The 19,086-nt window shown below is 38.0% G+C and overlaps 2 protein-coding genes across 2 annotated transcripts in view; both read left to right on the top strand.

Moving 5' to 3' along the window:
- Window positions 1–2,876, top strand: part of LOC109956831 (nicotinate-nucleotide pyrophosphorylase [carboxylating]) — a 7,784-nt gene extending 4,908 nt beyond the window's left edge. Inside the window, exons 4-5 of the mRNA XM_020594198.1 lie at window positions 1,674–1,805; window positions 1,926–2,876. Coding sequence (XP_020449854.1) covers window positions 1,674–1,805; window positions 1,926–2,159 — 366 coding nt within the window. The 3' untranslated portion in view covers window positions 2,160–2,876. The remainder of the gene's footprint in view (window positions 1–1,673; window positions 1,806–1,925) is intronic.
- A 677-nt stretch (window positions 2,877–3,553) lies between these two features.
- LOC109956782 (integrin alpha-L) lies at window positions 3,554–18,748 on the top strand. The gene is made up of 31 exons (XM_020594126.1): window positions 3,554–3,643; window positions 5,408–5,525; window positions 5,801–5,892; window positions 6,021–6,103; window positions 6,200–6,314; window positions 6,470–6,600; window positions 6,955–7,097; window positions 7,331–7,481; window positions 7,827–7,962; window positions 8,068–8,141; window positions 9,000–9,117; window positions 9,351–9,493; window positions 9,988–10,134; window positions 10,237–10,434; window positions 11,508–11,638; window positions 12,170–12,327; window positions 12,430–12,590; window positions 13,618–13,734; window positions 13,945–14,015; window positions 14,099–14,240; window positions 15,207–15,305; window positions 15,470–15,549; window positions 15,678–15,758; window positions 15,936–16,011; window positions 16,816–16,917; window positions 17,014–17,052; window positions 17,143–17,268; window positions 17,362–17,475; window positions 17,564–17,635; window positions 17,738–17,848; window positions 18,025–18,748. Exons 1-31 carry the CDS (start codon window positions 3,601–3,603, stop codon window positions 18,250–18,252), a joined length of 3,600 nt encoding a protein of 1,199 aa, XP_020449782.1. The 5' UTR covers window positions 3,554–3,600; the 3' UTR covers window positions 18,253–18,748.
- The last annotated feature ends 338 nt before the right edge of the window (window positions 18,749–19,086 follow it).

Below are 19,086 nucleotides of genomic sequence, written 5' to 3'. Positions count from 1 at the left end.
GAGAAATACCAAGGGCTGAAAGAAGAGCTAGAAAAGATGTGGAAGGTGAAGGCACAAGTGGTCCCCGTGGTAACAGGAACATTGGGGGCTGTGACCCCCAAACTGGGAGAGTGGCTCCAGCAGATCCCAGGAACAACATCTGAGATCTCTGTCCAGAAGAGTGCAGTCATAGGAACAGCTAAGATACTGCAGAGGATTCTCAAGCTCCCAGGCCTCTGGTAGAGGACCCAAGCTTGAAGGAAGGAATACAAGAGTGCCCCAAAGTGGGGGGCGAGTGGGGAATTTTTTTTTTATATATATATATACACATATACACAGTACAATACTATATGTGTAACATGGGTTCTAAATTTGGGTTTGAAGAAGAGTTTGCAGAAAAGAGGTATTTATTTTTTTCTTTGACAGAGATGATATTCCATAGGTTTAGAGTAAGCCAAAGCTTTGTATCATGATATTATTAATATAATTATTTGATTGATGATTGTATACTTAATCTGTTGAATTAAAAAAAGATCTCTTTGTGCCCAGATGAGAGCTGATATGTTGCCCATTCATACTGAACAGGTTGCTGGTTTGGAAGGACTGTCAGAGACAGTGTGTAAAGCTACCGATAATATCAAGGGTGAACTCAATTAGAAGGGCAGATGAGTAAAAGCAGAACACTATCTCTTTAATCAGAGCACTGGTCAGAAACAAACGATACACCATGCAGGAGTCTGATTCAACATGTAACACTCAGGTTGATAATCCAGTCCAGGGTCAGAGCCAGCAAACTCACACATCCAAGGTATCCACAAGAAGAACGGTCAATAAGGGAAGTCCATAAGTCAATGCACAGAATACAGACGGATTCAGAAGGGTTAGGCAGTACTCAGTGGTCACAAGGCAATCTGGGGTCAGAGCTGGAATAACAGGCACAAGAAAAAATGCTGGAAAGTTTGAACATGAGTTAGAACAATCTGGCAATCTGGGAGGAAGCTGCCTATAAAGGGGTGTCAACAGGTGCAAACAATTGTCACTGATTAGGGTAAAGAGTCTGTAGCTGAGGTGAAACTGTAACAGGAAGTGGTGTCAGAATAAAAGCATGATACTGGAAGCAGAGGAAACAGAGTCATAACAAGGACAAAGCCAAATCTGTCCAGTGAGTGATTTAGAGGAAACTGAAAATGAGTATCATTTTATTGTTTACTGTCTTTTGTATCAGGAACCTTATTGCCTTTTGTTTAGTGATATAAAGGACATGATTGAGATGATTGACATGAATGATTCACAGTGACTAAAATGGTTGTTTGGAAAAGAGACATTTACCTTTGCTTCTTACTTAAGGACCACTTGCGGGCTCAGTGAGTAGAGTGATGAGGATGGGATTATGATGACATTGACTGTGATTTTGAATGGTTATGATAATTTATTTTGTTAATTATTTCTTTTCTTTTCTTTTTATTTGAAGTATTGTGCTGCTGCTGATATTTGAGGTAAAACTGTATTATAATCCCATGAGAGATGGGCTATGAAATGCCACAACGCTGGATGACTGGATGAAAAAAACATATTGCTAGTATTTATTCTTTATATAGAAAATTATTTTGATCAAACCATTTTATCAAAATGATACCATCTGTCATAAGTTCAGGTGTGCTCACAACATCTTAAAAAGTCCCATTTGTCTGTAGGCTGTGAAAGCTGTCCGGTCAGTGAGCGGCTTCAGCAGTAAGATTGAGGTGGAGTGCTGCTCCACAGAGGAGGGCAGAGAGGCAGCCAGAGCCGGAGCAGACATAGTTATGCTGGACAACTTTCAGCCTCAGGTACAGGACGCTATTAGAACATTTCTCATTTTCATGTGTCTGGTTTCCAGCCACTCTTTCACTTACAGCATCTGTACATGAAATAATACACCCCTCCTCCACCATGTCTCTGTCCTACAGGAGCTCCACACTGCAGCTCATGCATTGAAGGAGGAGTTCCCAGCTCTACTAATAGAAGCCAGTGGAGGAGTCATTCTGGAGAACTTAGCTATGTATTTCTCCCCACATGTGGACATCATTTCTCTGGGCTGCATAACACAGGGCTGTCCAGTTGTGGACTTTTCTCTTAAAGTTCAGAAGGCTGGTGCTTCTCCAACCTCCACACACAGTCCTATGAATGACAAAATATTGTGAGTGTGTTTATGTCCCAGAACAACTGCAGTTACAGTGATCTTTTATTGCTAAAGATTAAGAAATATTTCATATCCTCTTTGCTCACTGTGTCATCAGTCATTCGACAAGTGTCAAAGGAGAATTGAAACTGTACCAGATTTGTTTTTCTCCCTCCACTGTACTTCACTATTGGGATGATGTCTTCATGTTGGTACACAGTTCTCTTGTTATGCCATATGTAGTGCTGTGTGTTCTTCCCAAACAATTCTACCTTAGTTTCATCTGTCCCCAGGACATTTTCCCAGTAGTGCTGTAGAGATTCAAGGTGGTCTTTGGCAAACTTCAGGCCTGCTGCAATGTTGTTTGTGAGGAGCAATGGTTTCCTCTGTGGTGTCCTGCCATGGATATCATGCCTATTTGATATTTTGCATTTGGTTGACTCATGAACATAGACGATAACCAATGAAGCCTTCAAGTCTTTAACTGTTATTCCAGGGTTTATTTTTACCTCATTGAGCACTCTGCTTTTTTGCAAGGCATGGCTCACATCAGCTGATGCTGCATGTGACTAGCACACTGACACTGTTTCTAAGTGTTTCTAAACCACCCCTCCATTCTCGTTTCATTGACTGGACTCCAGGTTTGCTAACACCTGACTCCAGTTGATGCTTTGTGAAGCCCGGAGTTGCCATTACCTTTTCCATTATTACCTTGTATATTTAAGGGGTGTGTTCAATAAAGGCATGAAAGATCATGACTGTTTGTGTTTTATCAGCTTAGAAATATTATGATTGCTGATATCTGTGAGTTTGGTGAAGCTCAAATTGCATTTCATGACTAATTAATGCAGAAAACCAGGAAACTGCAAACAGTGCCATTATTTTTTCTTGCAACTATATATGCCCTAGTACATAAATTGATCATTTCACCCAAACCTTTTCTTTTCACTTCATATATTTTTATGCCTCCATGACAGCGATAGCCACAGCCAGAGGCATTATGTTTATCAGGTTGTCCGTCTGTCTGTATGATTCTTGTAAACTTTTCCTGGTCCAGTGAGGGTCCAGTCCTCACTCACACAGTTTTCTACTTGGAGACCTGCATAAAGTCAGTGTTTATTAGCTTCTTCATTTGTTCAGTGTAATCTCCTTTTGTTGACTCAGTAGACTGTGAAACCACAAAAAATGTCTGCTGCTGGCTTTTAATGTTAAAAAAAGTCTCCTACTGAGGGTCCTGTGCTAATTCAATTCTGGGAGCAGGGTGAAACTTTTTGAATTATCAAAAAAAAAGGGAAGCCTGAGGGTAGAGAGACTTTTTACTGGGAATATTCCTGTGAGAGCAGAAGTGTCACAACCACCTGTCACGGAAACACCCTTATTCAAAAAGCACACAGGAAGTATTGCACAGACGTACCCGATGTCTCAAGCCAAGCTGCAGCACTCTTAGAAGCGTAACATGAAAGATGCGGGGACACGGTTGCATCTTCCTGCTCATGATGGCTGTTGGTAAGATCTAAAATTTTACTCCATGTTGAATCCTCTATGAGTTAATATTCACCTGAAGAAAGAAAATAACATTGTTATGTATATGTGTGTGTATATATATATATATATATACACACACACACACACACAAATATATTGAATTTGGTTTTGTAACATAAATGCCTGTTATAAAGTATAAAGCTTCATAAAGAGAGGTTTTAATTGAATAGTCACTATTTTACGAGTTTTATTATATTCTAAACTGTGCTAAGTGCAGACGCCCAGGAAGTCTGTGAGCCAGTGCATACTGTCTGACCACAAACTCATGCTGAGCACAATTTAAATCATTAATGCATTTTCTTGCCACTTTGCAGCTTTTTGTTCAACCATTAACCCAACACTTTTTTTGAAATTATGTATTACAGAAGAAATACTGCCAGTTAAAACTGAAAGTTTGCTATCTTTGTCAGGTATTTATTGCTGGGCATGTACGCTGGCATACAATGGGTTTCTATTTTTTGTTTCTGGAAACAGCAGCCTACTCGTCCCTGAAACAACACTGACAAAATCATGCTTTGATTTTGATCTTTCTTCAACCGTTTGTCACTATGACTTACACCTTTCTCATTACACTCTCATTTCATATAAAAATTATTAGCACAAATACAAGCAGATAGACAAAAGACAAACTTGTGTTTTTGTGTTTGTAGTGAATTTTGTTATTACGTTTAGGGTTTTCAGCTTTCTCATGTTGGTTATTTTCAGCATTTTTCCCCCTAATAAGACGTGCTGTCAAAGTGGGGAAGATGTTTTTGTATTCATTTGTGGTTTTGAGGAATTTGGTGCACATGCATATAACTTGTGCATTCTCATGTTCAGTGTTGTGCAAATTTCACAACAGCTAGCTCAAAGGTCAGTTCACACAAAGTTCAGAGTTCATCATTTTGAATTCTGAACTAAGTTCACAGTCCCAAAAGTTCCCCTTCATTTCTTCCATTTTAATTTTTTTAAATGAAGCTCCTGTGAGCAGTAGAAAATAGTTTTTCCAGTAGAACCTGCTCCTGTCCATCTGTCCCAGCCTCCTGTGCCATCATTGCCTGAACTGCCACTTGCATTAAAGGGATGGTGAAATTATACTATTTTCTGTTAACTTCTCAATCACATGTATGTCACATGTGCAACGGGTATTTTGCCTATTACATCTCTACTTTACAATGACACCCAGAAGTAAAAGAAGGAAGTTTTTCTAATTCAGTCATCAAGTCTATCGCAGGACAACCACACACACACACCCACATCCCCTCCCTGAAAGAGCTCACTTATGGGTTAGCCAAAAGGCTAATTTTCATTTGTAGTCCCCAAATACATACTGTATAAAAATAAAACAGTCACAATAAAATCTCAGATAGCTAACAGTACAGAATCAATCAAATGTAATACAATACATTTTTAAATTAGCCATTGTAAGTCTGACAGCGTCAAATGAATGCAATGCTACTGGGGTCATACTAACACTACAGTAACTGCCTTATGTCTCACAGTGTTTAGCAATGTTCAGGCTGTGTAAAATCAAAAGTTCTCAAGGTATATATTCTGAGGTCGATATGCAGCCAAGTATGCGAACAATGATACTTGTCTTTGTGCAGGATTTAAGCAATACACACAAATACACATCGTCACAATATAAAGATGAAGCTGAACAAACATGAAGTGTTGAACAAACATCTGCCACAGACTGTTATCTTCTGAAATTCTAATTATGTGGTCATTGTCTTCAACTTGCAGCCATCCCTGTTACATTGTCTTTCACCATTGATGTAACAAATCCCAGTATCTATAATGGTAGCCAAAACGATTTCTTTGGATACAAAGTGCTTCAATTCATTTCTGGCACAAACAAAGGGTAAGTTTACATTTGCAGCCTGGTGGTTTGGGTGATATCTACTGCTCGCTGTGATTGCAGCAGATGAAAGCTAACTGTTTGACTTGATCAGACGCTCATGTCAACTTGTGGTTTAACGATCTGAATTATGTTGCATTAATCTATGTATGTATAACAAATGCCCTGCTCAAAACCGAAAGTACATTTTCTTTTAGTGAAAACTGTGCTGTTCATGTCAGCCTGACCACTTGCACAGTTAAGATTACTGTAATCATGCCCGTTAACCTCATCCATAGAATAATTGTCACCGCACCTCTGAAACTAAATGGATCTGGGGAAGTATGCAAACTTAACCAAAGCCAAGCGCTGCAGTGTGGCAACCTCAAAGGTACATAAATACACATTTTAAAGCCAGTATTACACAATACAGAAAGTGTAAATATTAAAGAATGAGATTTTTCAGGATGTAATAGCTTTGTCTATTTTTATAGTTCTAATGAAATGGTACTGTTGCAGATGATTCTCTCTCAAACAAAAATATATCAGTCAAGCACCTTGGCCTGGCGATAGCTGCAAACTCCACAGGCACCCAGTTCATTGTAAGAAAATCACAAAGCTCAAAAAGTTAAATTAAAAGTATAATTTCTCTGTGGCATTTCTTCAAAGTTTCTTTTGCTTCTTATATTCTGATCTAGGTTTGCAGTCCAAACGTACCTCATGAATGTAATGAGAACTCCTATCTGAACAGTGTGTGCTACAAGATAACAGATAATCTTCAGCAAGTCTCCTCTGTCAAACCTGCTTTCCAAGGTAAAGGACATTTAGAGAGTGTAAACCCCTGCTTTGTCACTGTCACAGTTATAACAGACTGTTCTTCTTGCAGCAGAATTTTATTCTCAGTGTTTATGTCCTTACAGAATGTTCCTTACTAATGTTCACTCCATGTATTTTATACATTTTTACAGAATGCACAAAAAAGACAGTGGACCTTGTCTTTCTTTTTGATGGATCAGAAAGTATGAAAGAAACAGAATTCAACAAAAATAAAGAGTTCATACAAGATATTATGAAGAGCCTTAAGAACACATCGATCAAGGTCACTGCAACATTAAAGCATTCATAGTGTTTATTTGTTGAAATATACATACAGTATGTTAGATTATTAGGTACACCTCATTAACAGTAATGCAGCCTAATCCAGCAGATTTTCCTTCATGAAGGCAATCACAACTGTTTTATAGAGGTGTCTGATCACTTTTGTGCTTCTGTTGAACTGAATTGTATTACACAGAGAGATGTTCCTGTTATGTTTTCCAACCATGTCTATTGGTGAGGCTAAGCTAAATAATACCACAGCAATAGTTTTAGCTTGGAGTATATGATAAACTGACAAATGAACATATGCACAAAATATTTAATAAAGATTGTATGATCTCTTCTGTCTCTTCAGTTTGCAGCAGTCCAGTTCTCCACAAATCACAGAAAAGTTTTTGACTTCAGTGACTATCAAGCTGGTCGTGCTCTTAATAAACTTCAGAGCGAAAAACACATGAGGGGTCTCACCAACACACATAAAGCCCTCAAATATGTGTTGTAAGTTCAGTTACATTATACAAACAAACTCTCAAACTCTTCAACAACTGAATAACAATAAAATAACAGTTGTTGCTGAGGGGAAACCACTCAGTAACGAGAACTGACACAGTAGCTCAGTATGATTATGAGCATCTTATTTGTTGAAGTACAAAATGTTCATTTGTTAATATTTATTGATGGAGTTTTGCTTATTGTCAGTATAACAAACACTACTTTTACATCTGTTTCAGGGAAAAGATCTTTGAAGACCCAAACACAGGCACCTCTTCTGATGCAACTAAGGTTGTGGTAATAATCACTGATGGAAATCCCAGTGATTCGAACAAAGGAAATATAATTGAAAAATATCAAGCAAAAAACATCATTCGTTTTGTTATTGGGGTAAGCTGTGATGAATGTGTGAAGCTGTGATGATGATATTTGTCTAATAGATAAACATTAGAGCTTAAATTATTACTTCAGCTAAAACAGTTAGATGTGGTATAGTTGAGGAATCAATTATTTTAATTGTATTGTATAGTTCACTGCTACACTGATGATACAACATCATACTTCTAAAAAGAAATCCAGTAGTTTAGACCTGTTCTTACTATCATGGTAATATATTTATCTCTGACTAACATTGTAACAATTATGGCCAAGCTCAGCTTAAAAAATGTCAAATTTAAAAATGCATAAAATAAAGTAATAAGTAAATAATAACTGTCAGCAGCATTTGGATTTCAGGTCAACGTTGCAAACCTGGACAAATTTACAGACATAGCTTCAAAACCAACAGACAAATATGCCTTCAAAATTGAGAATTATGACGGCCTCACAGGAATACTGGAAAACTTTCAGAAAAAGATCTTTTCAATTGAAGGTGATGAATTGTTTTTCCTCTTTGTGCAATAATATTTGAAACACCCATGTGATCTTCCTGGTGTGCCTCTCCAATGGTAACAGGAACTAGTTTTGTCTCATTTAGGCTCTAAAGTGGCTCGTGCAGGAGACATGACTACTGAAATGTCTCAGAGTGGATTCAGTGCTGTCGTCTACAAAGTGAGTGTTTTTAAAAAAAATACAACCATTAATCAGGTAAATCCAGGATGATACTGATAATAACAGTAATAATCGTTTAACAAAGCCAAATATAAACAAAAACAACTTTTGTGGAAATTAAGAAAACTCACTCTGATTGCTGGGGGCTTTTAAGAATTTAGAAACAAATGATAAAAGGAAAGGTGATGTAACATAGTGGCAAACAAGCGAATGTCCCAACTTTTTTTGTGTGTGTTGCAGGCATCAAATTCTAAAATTGTTTATATATACAAAATGCAATTAAACTGGTCAGTGAAAATAATGAAAACCTTTTCTTTGTACTTTTGACAGTTAAATACAGGTTGGAGCAAATCACAGATTTCAGTTTTTATTGCATTTTGGAAAATGTCCCAACTTTTCTGGAAATGGGGTTTGTAATATAATAGGCTTCAATAATACATTCATACTCAACTACCAATTAATTAATTAGTTAGTTAAAACATAATTTCCTGTCACCATACTTACTTAACTGAAAAGAAACTGCATGACACAAGAAACTGATTAAAATGATATTTTCCTGGACTGGACCAAACTATTTTTGATTCCGCATTGTTAGAAGAGTGTATGAGGATTCAGGACATACCTTCAGAATTTGGGTGAGTGTTATAAAATGACAGAACGTGGTTAAAACACTCACCAAGCCTCAATTCTGAAAGCTCACGGAAGACGATCTCTGTAACTGTTATTTGGTCTCTGTTCCTCATGGGATCAACCAGCCTCAACCACAGTAGTCTGACTGCAGCAACTCAAACTGAGCATGTGATCTGTTAACTGCCAATAAAACTGTATCTGACCACATCACATATTTCTGACAACAAGGATACCTTGATCCTGGGTTCAGTGGGATCAAACCGCTGGCGTGGATCTCTTCAAGAGCTTCATGGAGATAAAGAATCACAAATTGAAGATCCAGATATGGAGGTGGACTCCTACATGGGTAACCCTATTTCCTCCTGCTCCTTTATTAAAAGGATTTTGTATTTGGCTTGAGATGGGCATCATTAAATTACCTTGCTAAGTTTCCAGTCTAAATGCTGGGTTAAAAAAAATTGTGTCATAGAAGTATCAGACAGATGCATATGGGACCATAAACTGTGTGTATGTACTAAATATGTAATCTCTCTGTTGTGAGTGAACAGATTATCTCATATGTGACTGAAACTGTTGCAGGATACTCTGTTTCTGTTGGACACAAGACTAACACTGCCCTGTATTTCACGGGTGCGCCAAGACTTAACCACACAGGTCAGGTCATACTTTTCAGACATAATGGCACGAAATGGACTCCAGTCCAAAGAATAAATGGGGAACAGGTGGGTAACTGTCTTAATAAAGTTTTTTTTTTTAAATCTGATTTATCATATATTCTAAACAGGAATAAATGTGCTATGTTTAGAGTTTTTAAGGTTGGTGTCAATTGTTTTTAGGACATTTATTAATCTAGTTTGTACTTGAAGAACAGACCTTGTTCAAGAGGGAAGTTTCCTTTTGCCTTTGAAACAACTTTGCTCAGGAAAACTTAAAAACTCGTCATATTTACATCTGCATTAAGGTCTTACAAAGTCACTCACTTTTTTTTTCCTGTATTTGCTCTACATTTATTCTGCAACTAAACATGTAAAATGCAACACGTTGCACTTTTTTTTAAAAATGTGAAGATAGTGGTTACATACAGGAAACCAGAGAACTTCCTTGCACTGACATCTAGTTTAACTGTTAGAAGAAGTGTGAGTTGTTCAAATAATAAACCTTGATTTTATAGTCTTTTCCTATTAAATGACATAAATCATCTTTTGTCCATTTTCAGATTGGTTCCTACTTTGGTGCAGAGCTGTGCTCAGTAGACATCGACTCCAACGGTAACACCGATTTTCTGATTGTGGGAGCGCCACAGTTTTACCACGCTCAGGAAAAAAGAGAAGGCCGGATGTACATCTACACACTGACTGATGAGGTAGGGGCTGGCATAATGGCTCAGATTCAGTGTGCTGCTACTTATGCTTTCATGAGGGTACTGAGAGAAAACCAAATGCATGAATGTTTTTGTTTCCCACAGATGCAACTGAAAAGTGAACTGAATGTGACGGCACCCTCCATGAGTAGATTTGGCACCACCATATCCAGTCTTGCAGATCTGAATGGAGATGGACTTCGAGACGTTGCTGTTGGAGCCCCTCTTGAAGATGATAACAGAGGTGCTGTGTACATCTACCTCGGTGACAGACGTAGGGGGGTACGCAGCACGTTCAGCCAGGTCAGAGAAAACCTGATATATATCTTTGTCATATGGTCACCATGCTGGCAAAAAACTGATTTCCACATTAATCAATAGTGTATCGAGGCAGGCCAATGGATTAAGCTATACAAATAATGTTGACCATGAACAGCAACACTCTCAGGTCAATACTATCATCTGGGATCTTTGCTGCTTTGCTCCTTCCCCCTCACTTTATGTTATGTCTCTACTGTCCCTCTCTAATTCATTAGTAAATGCTTTATTGGTGAATGTACAGTATATAGAAACTTTTAACAGGCAAACAAGTGAATCAGTGCACATAACAGCCAACACATTTTCAGCAAAGCTTAAAAAGTACACCCCCCCTCCCTTAACCCATCCACCTGCCTAAGCTATGGGAGCCAACAAACCTACACCCATTCCACAAACAAATAAATTAAATAATTAAATACAGTAAATAAAAAAAAAAGTACACACATACAATATATGTATGTACTGTATGTATTTACATATGTACACACAAACACACATGACATACACACTCACATGCATCCATAGTAAAAGTGGCCCATGAGCTGGAGGGAGTGTAGATAGACTGAAAGTACGCTATTAAAGAAAAAGGCTGCTACCTCCTGTGAAACATGTTGACCCTCTAAGAGTAAACTTAATTTTCTCTAGCTGGAGGAAGAACACGATGTTGTTAAGCTACACATAGCGTACATGGTCTTTCCCTGTCTAATAAACACAATAATGCCCCATTATTAGTTTAGAAAAATAACTGTGCATCAACATCAAAGTGATTAGATACATTTTTAATTACTTGTACATCAGACTAAAACTAGCTTTTGAGTATTGAATTTTGAAATAAATAAATAAGAGCCATGTTACATATTGCAGCATGCAGCGGTATGTAGCAACAACACACAATTAAGAGTCATGCTGAATAACATGACTTATTTAGGTCTTTACTTAACTTCTTCCTTTATCTTTCTCGCAATGAGCATTAACTGAAATAACTAAACATGAGTAACTGTAAATACTGTATGTGTGCAAATCATGCACTGTTTCAGTTGTCAGATCTGTTATTCCAGAGACTCATGGGACAGAAAATTGAACCTGGGATGAGATTCTTTGGACAGGCCATTGATGGGAACATTGACCTTGGAGAAGACGGTCTCCCAGATATTGTGATTGGATCAAAGGGCGCAGCTGTTGTCTTAAGGTATTGGATGCCGTATATGCTACATTATGGTTCAGCATGTACCACACTGCATGTTATGGCTGGGTTAGACAACATGGTGAGTCAACTCATCATGCTGTGTCATGTACTGTCTATTTGAGATGACCTCTGAAACTCCAGAACTTCACAAATATGAAAAATGGCAACAGCATCTTCCCCCAAACTTTTTTCAAAATGTCAGGTGAAATGTGATATTTCCAGGCAACTGCCATATTTTTACAGTTTGAAGATAAACACCAGTGACATCCTACCGAGCAACGTTTTCAGCCGGTCACATGTAAAGACTGATGTCTGGCTGAAGGCAAGAACTAGCATTCATCTTACACAACCTGCTTAAAGTGGCTTCTGCTGAAACAAATTAGTCTGTGGCTTTGCCAGAGCACAGTGAGGGAGGTGAAATCATGGACTGGTGTTGACCCCTCCTTTATGCATGAGTGTAGCAGCATCTTGTAGAAAAGATCAGGAGCAAAGTCTAATAATCCCCTTTTTAATCATTTGATGAATGTCTTTCAGGTCCAGGCCAGTCTTTAATGTCACGGCAGATCTATTTTTCCAACCTAAGGAGATAAGCACAGAGAAATTGGACTGTGTGGACAACTCCGATGAAAATTTACTTATGGTTGACTTAACAGCCTGTTTTGATATGGTAGAAGCAACACGGAGCAAAGGAGGTAGGGGCCAGAGCCAATCACGTGATTCATTAACAGCTGTTAATAAAAGTACACCCTGCCAGTGAGGTATCTGAATCCTGCTGTATGTCTTTGCGTTGGCAGAGAGCTCCGGACTAAACATCTCCTGCATGCTTGATGTGGATCCAGTGAGACAAACATATCGAGGTTTCTTCAGTCAACATGATAGAAAAGCTAGAAGTAACACAACTATCTACGAGCTGAAGAATAACCACACCTGCTTCCTCTACTCCATCTACATGCCAGTATAAAGCTTCATTAACTTCTAGGCTTCATTAGCAGCCTATCACCTACCTGTATATCTAGAGTATTATTCATGTCTCCATACTTCAGCTAGTTATCTGCTAGATTTTTTAACCTACAAAACACACTTTTAGTGAAAGGTGGTTTCATAAAGCATGTCACCCATCCTGTTAGACCTTTGTCAGTTAAGATGACTGACAGCTGTGGGCCGTAGTCCAGAATGTTTGCTTTGGCTTTATGCTACAGACTTCTTCACATTCAGAGCTGTTCTGCTTTACAATTTACTTGACTTCTTCTTAGCATTCAAATCAAACTTTGATCTTATTCATTAACAAAGTGCTTTCCCCACAATGAAATTACTGAATTTTAGGGTGGTAACATGGTTTAGGGTTAGGATGAGGTTAGGGTTAGGTAAATATTGAGGCTAGGCAAGTAGTGGTTATGGTTAAGGTTAGGGTCAGTCTACAGGAAATGAATGTAAGTCAATGTAAACTCCCCACAAGGAATGAAAACACAGCAGTTTGTGTGTGTGTCCATAAACCTAGACAAACCCATGAACATTCCATAACCTTAGCCACATGTTTATTATTGTAACAAAGGTACGCTGGTCACTAGGGCCACTGTTTGAGAGCAGGCTCCTATAGTATGTGTCATATCAGAGGGTGGGGAAGAAGAATCTCTTTGGTTCTTTATATTGGAGAATTTGTTAAGTGAAGGGCTCTGTTCATGTCAGCACATAGCACTTTTCAGTGTTGCATCTGCAAACCGACATTTTTCTGGGGCACACTAAAGTTACTGTATTTCCTCCACTGCACTGGAGCTCTAGATTTGTATCTCCCTGACTCAAGGTGCAACCCAGTGGTGCAGCGCGCTACAGTCTTGTGGCAAGAATGTGTTTTGTGTACCTTTAATCATGTTTCACTTATCTTTCCACCTTTATTATACAGTTTTGAAACCAAATAACAATTATTCTGTGCTGTTTGACGATTATTTTTCAACACTATGCAGACAATTTCTCTTCTTTTGCAGAAATGTGTGAAGGACACATTATCACCCATCACCATCAAATTAAACTTTTCTCAAGCTGACAGTGAGAAAGCGAGTGCTGTCCTGAATGTGGACAGCAAGCGGCAGGCTGTTGTTGAGGTATGTACAGTGACTACAGAAGAATGTACGTGGTTAAAAAAAGGAGATTGCATGACTTTGCATGCTAACCCATTTTCTGTTGACATGTGCCCGACTTCATTTGTAAAACATTTTTACATAACGAAAAAGACATGTTCCAAAGGAGCCATGCGTTGTTTGTGCCTGTAGTTTGATTGATTTTGGAAATAAACTGCAGTTCTTTCCTTGTAGGTTCCCTTTGAAAAGCACTGTAGACAAAATGACACCTGTATTGCTGAACTTGAGGTGGATTTCAGCTTCATGTATGTATATCTGACAAACACAGCACAGCTACTGTAATACTGACTGAAATGACTAAATTTAAGAAGGGCTGTGTTTCTCTTAGGACCCCAACATTACTGGTGGCAGAAGATAATTACTTCAACGTGTCTGTAAAACTGGTCAACCATGGTGATGACTCGTACAACACCAGTCTTACAATGGACTATCCCCCAGGCCTCTCCTTCTCTATGATGACTCTTACTAAAGTGACTTCAAATTTTTTAATTCTTTATTATGTCTCTACATCAACAAATTCTCTGGACACTGTATACAACTGTAAAGGGGCACTCCACAGTTTTATACATCAGTCTGTTCACAGGTGTTGTGGAGTGCTGGGGGGGGGAATCATGTTGCCAGACTGATGTGCGCATTATGTTAACTACACTATATGCACTGCTTAATGGCTAAAACCTACTTGAGTATTGTTGCTGACCACATGCACCCTTTCTTGGGCCCAGTCTAACCACTTGCTACTATTGTGGCATGATGACAGCAGGGGGAGACCAACTTAAACCCAGTTCCTTTAACTGTGACTACACATGATGGACTTATCTGTGTTTTGTCCAGCGTATTCTGTCAGGGAATACCTGAATAAAACCCCTGACATGATTCTTCTGTCTATGTTGAACTACCTATCAAAAAAACAAAAACAAAACCCAAACGTATTTACATGCTGACTGCAATTCCTTGCATACACCAGCACATCTCAGAATGCTGGTTTTAATGGCTGCAAGTAAACTGATGAGACTTAATATATTCTGTGGCTTTCTCCCAGTTTATTAAAAGTCACACCCTTAACTATGAATTTTGTTCCAAATCATTTGTAGCATATGTTTTAACTAACTGACAGTTATTAAATAATTTGTCACAACCCTCAGGTTTAACCAGCTGCAATCATGCCACTGCAAAAAAACTCATCTACATCCTGAGTGGGTTGTCAGAGACGTGCGCTTCTAATTAAAACATCAAACTCTGAGAACTAACAATTAACTAGAGCTAATGCTAGTTGAAACCACTCTCTTTAAACTTGCCTGGAAATTAAATGTACCTACAGTACACTGAAGTACGGTCAGGGTCATGCACATCACATCACAGCACTGAATTTAAACTAAAAGCTTTTCTTCTACAGGTTCTCAACTCATACTGGTGTGTGCATGTTTTTGTTTAAACAGGCGACAAAACCGACACTCCACAACTGTGGTGATCTACATGGAGTGCTCAACAAAACTATATGTGGTGTCAGCCTACCGGTGTACCGCAGCGGATCGACTGTGAGTCATACTGCACGCTTGTAAAAAAGAAGTGATGTTTCAAATGTTGTTAACTGTGACCAACTGTCTGAAACCTTGACATTTGCAACTTTGGAAAATTCTCTCATTTGAACATTTTCTCTTTCACTTTTAATCACATCTAACACTGTCTTTTTTCTGTGAAGGCAACATTTAAAACTTCTTTCTACATCATGAATGATTATGAATGGGATGACACAATCTCCATGACGATTACTGGAAAAAGGTAGAGTCCTTCTCATACAATCCAACACACAGAACATAGCCAAACATTTCCTCTGTATTATTAAAATACTGACTATCATTACAAATTTCATTTCCAGTATTCCCACTAAATAATTTTTGCATCCTCAGTGATAACACAAACTCCACCAGGACCAATTCCTTGACGAAAAGCATCCCAGTACAATTTGAAATTAAAATGGCAATAACAGTGTAAGTGGCACTATTCACACAGCAGATAGCATTCTGCAACTGTAGTTCTTAGACCTGGCCAGTATTTTTTAATATTTAAGTTATTCAATATTTATATTATTATTAGTTTTTATCCAGTCAGTAGTTGTATTGTCCCACAGCTACCTGCATATTGTGATCATGTTCTGTTCTATACAGGAGAAAAGACACCATCACCTATCTGAACTTCACAACAGAAGATACGGCACCTAAAGAAGTGAAGATTATATATAATGTGAGCTAATGAACGTCCCACAGCTAATTTTTTACAACAGAGCTGATGACCACTGATGTAGGCATTATGTTGCAATTTTAAAGCTGCATTTGGTGACTTTTTTTTGGTTTGGTTTTTTGGCTACATGTGTGGCGGCTGCTGACACAACTCAAAACAACACTGACACATGTTGATTTTTTTTTGGTTTGGTTTTTGGGCTACATGTGGGGCGGCTGCTGACACAACTCAAAACAACACTGACACATAAAGTGCTGCCAAATTAGCAACTAGTCACTTTGTGAGCAGGCTTTAGCTGCTTTCAACTAAAAGTAGGTAACAGAAGATAAATGATGACCTTATACAGTTGATAAGGTGAATAAGCTAGCTCAAAGGTTTTCAAGCAGTGGTTCGACATCCCCTGGTGGTTTGTGGAGGAATTGCAGGTGATCCCTGCCCATTCATGCAGTAGTGTAGTTTCACTGTGGGAATCACATTTTGTATTTATTATTATTATTATTATTATTATTTTTACATTTCCATGTTTTAATTATTGACGGTGAATAACCACATTCATGCAAATATAAGTTGAAAAAAGACAAAGTGAATTTCAGGATTAAAATGGTGCCAATCCAGTCTCTCCACTATACACCCGTTGTCTTCAGACTGCTTCTTAGGTACAATGGTAGTCCCTGGGTTAATTAGTCGAAAACCCCTGAGCTAGCTAATAGTTGCTTGTTTACATATTCGGCAAACACAAAGCAACATTAGCACTAATTAAGAGAACTAAACTTTTAAACTGGACCAACTGTCTTTCATCATTCACAGATAGCTAATCCTGGTTTCAAGGCTTTTCCTGTCAGCGTGTCCCTGTCCTTCCCAACTAAAATGGAACATAACTTTGAAATCAATCAAGTCTTTATCCAGCAGGTAATCTGGTGTCTGCCGCAACACTACTTATTTATACTGCTGCCCTGTATAATATTACATGCGCTTAATTCTTACTAATTACCATTTTCTTTTAAGAGCGAGATTCAGTGCAACCGCAGTGACATCAAATCAGAAGTAAGTAAAACATAATTAGTATCAAAATATTCTATATGAGCATGCCATGAAATTACAAATCTCTTAAAATGAGCAATTGCTGTGTTACAGTACTGCTCAGGAGAAAATGACTGCAAAGTCATAACATGTGACACGTTCATCCTGGACAAAGAGTCATCCACTGTGGTTGTACTGTCAGGAAAGGTACAGTTTAAGGATCACAAGGAACATGCAGCGGTATGTAGCAACAACACACAAAGTACACACAGCATACAATACACCATGGAAAGTGGTGAATATCTTATTAAATGTCATTCACTTACTTTGCAGAATATTGCCTTTCTGAAACGATACACCGGAGACAGCACAGAGGTTAAATTTAAGAGTTTTATACATGTTAGCTATAACAAGACACGATACATGCTGGATTCTCATAAACAAGTGGTATGTTGAAGTTTGACCACAGCAATTTGAAAGACATTGGTTTTAATAGTTTTCAGCATTCCTAATTTTTCATATTTATTAACCACAGAATAAAGGTGGTTTTACAAAGAGGTCTCATGAAACTGCCCTGGGGAAAGACAGCGATCCAACAGTGAAATGGGTACATTCAGTTTACACATGAACAGCAACGACTATGACATATTTAACTTCATTCATTAATGTTAGATCCCACTTTGAAAACTTGTATGTTCTCTGCCAAAAGGTTGAAGTTCGGGTTGAGTTCATAATTCCTGCGGATGAATTGCTGATCATTTTAACCGGAGCCGGTATAGGACTGTTGCTGCTGATCATAATCACAGTCATCATGATTAAGGTGAGAGCAGATTTACAGATTGGAGAGGTTCATTCTAAACCACAATCCTACCCCATAAAGACAAAGTTCCATCTTTATATTCAGAGAAGTTGATTGAATGTCAGTAACTGAATTAAAAATATTTCATTGATGGGCTTGGCATTTGGGCTAATGATTTTTCTTGTGTCTATCACAAGCTGGGCTGCTTCAAGAGGAAAAAGCTTGCTTATTATCAGGAAGTGGAGGACGAACCTGCTCTTCAGGCTGATGTGTTTGCCTCTGCTCTAACGAAAGAGGTAGTTGACCAATCAGAGACTGATGGCAAATCTGATCAACCTGCAGAGAAAAACAAGCTTCTTGATGATGGTGAGAAAAACAGCAGCACCTCGCCAGATGATGCAGAGGAGGAACTGGATTTAAGTTAACTATTAACAAATTTACCTCTGTCAAAATGAGGTGACATGCGCTATAAAGTACACATCATGGACAGAGTAATGTCACTAAAGCATTTAGAGATGTATCTTTAGACATTAGAGTCCTACTCAGAAAAGCAGAGGGCCTGTCAAGAGCCTCATATCTTTTTTCCTCAATTAATGTCACCAAACAGAAGACATCTTGCTTAGAAAGACTTTTTTGATTTCATTTGGAAAAATAAACCACACAAGGTTAAAAAGGAAATTATGTGTTTACCTCTTACAGGAGGAAGGCTCAGTGTTCTAGATTTTTCTTCATTTAACCATATTATAAAAATCTACTGGATCTAAAGATTTCTAAAAAAACCCAGATAGCATGTGGAATATCATCCCAAATTTCCTATTTAAAAAAAGGCTGGTGGTCTTGGTGGTCTATGGTGGTCAAATTTGATTTGATTTATTTATTCTTTCAAACATGTAACAACAGTCAGTATGTAACCACACATAATTCCAGACATATCCACAAATATATTTTCAATTTGCTTATACCTAGTACATGCTTGAACAGAGTAGGAAGAAGTTAGACTTATCTAGTCCTACCCCCTAACATCATCTTATCATCATTGGTTTGCAAGCAGTATTACTACATGGATACATATTCTACTTCCCATCTGATTAATCATTAAGCCTGTTCTTGCCCATATCTTGATTGACACATACCTTTATATTTATGTTTAAACTCATCAATTTTCTTACTGTTTTTTATGTCCACACTTAAATTATTCCATAGTTTTACCCCACTTATGGAAATACAAAATCTTTTTTTGGTTGTACGTATAGCATGAA

The sequence above is a fragment of the Monopterus albus genome, unplaced genomic scaffold, assembly GCF_001952655.1.
Source record: "Monopterus albus unplaced genomic scaffold, M_albus_1.0 scaffold22.1, whole genome shotgun sequence".
In the NCBI taxonomy this organism is placed as follows: Eukaryota; Metazoa; Chordata; class Actinopteri; order Synbranchiformes; family Synbranchidae; genus Monopterus; species Monopterus albus.
Note: the sequence above shows the minus strand (reverse complement) of the source record. Positions and strands in the feature narration are given on the sequence as shown.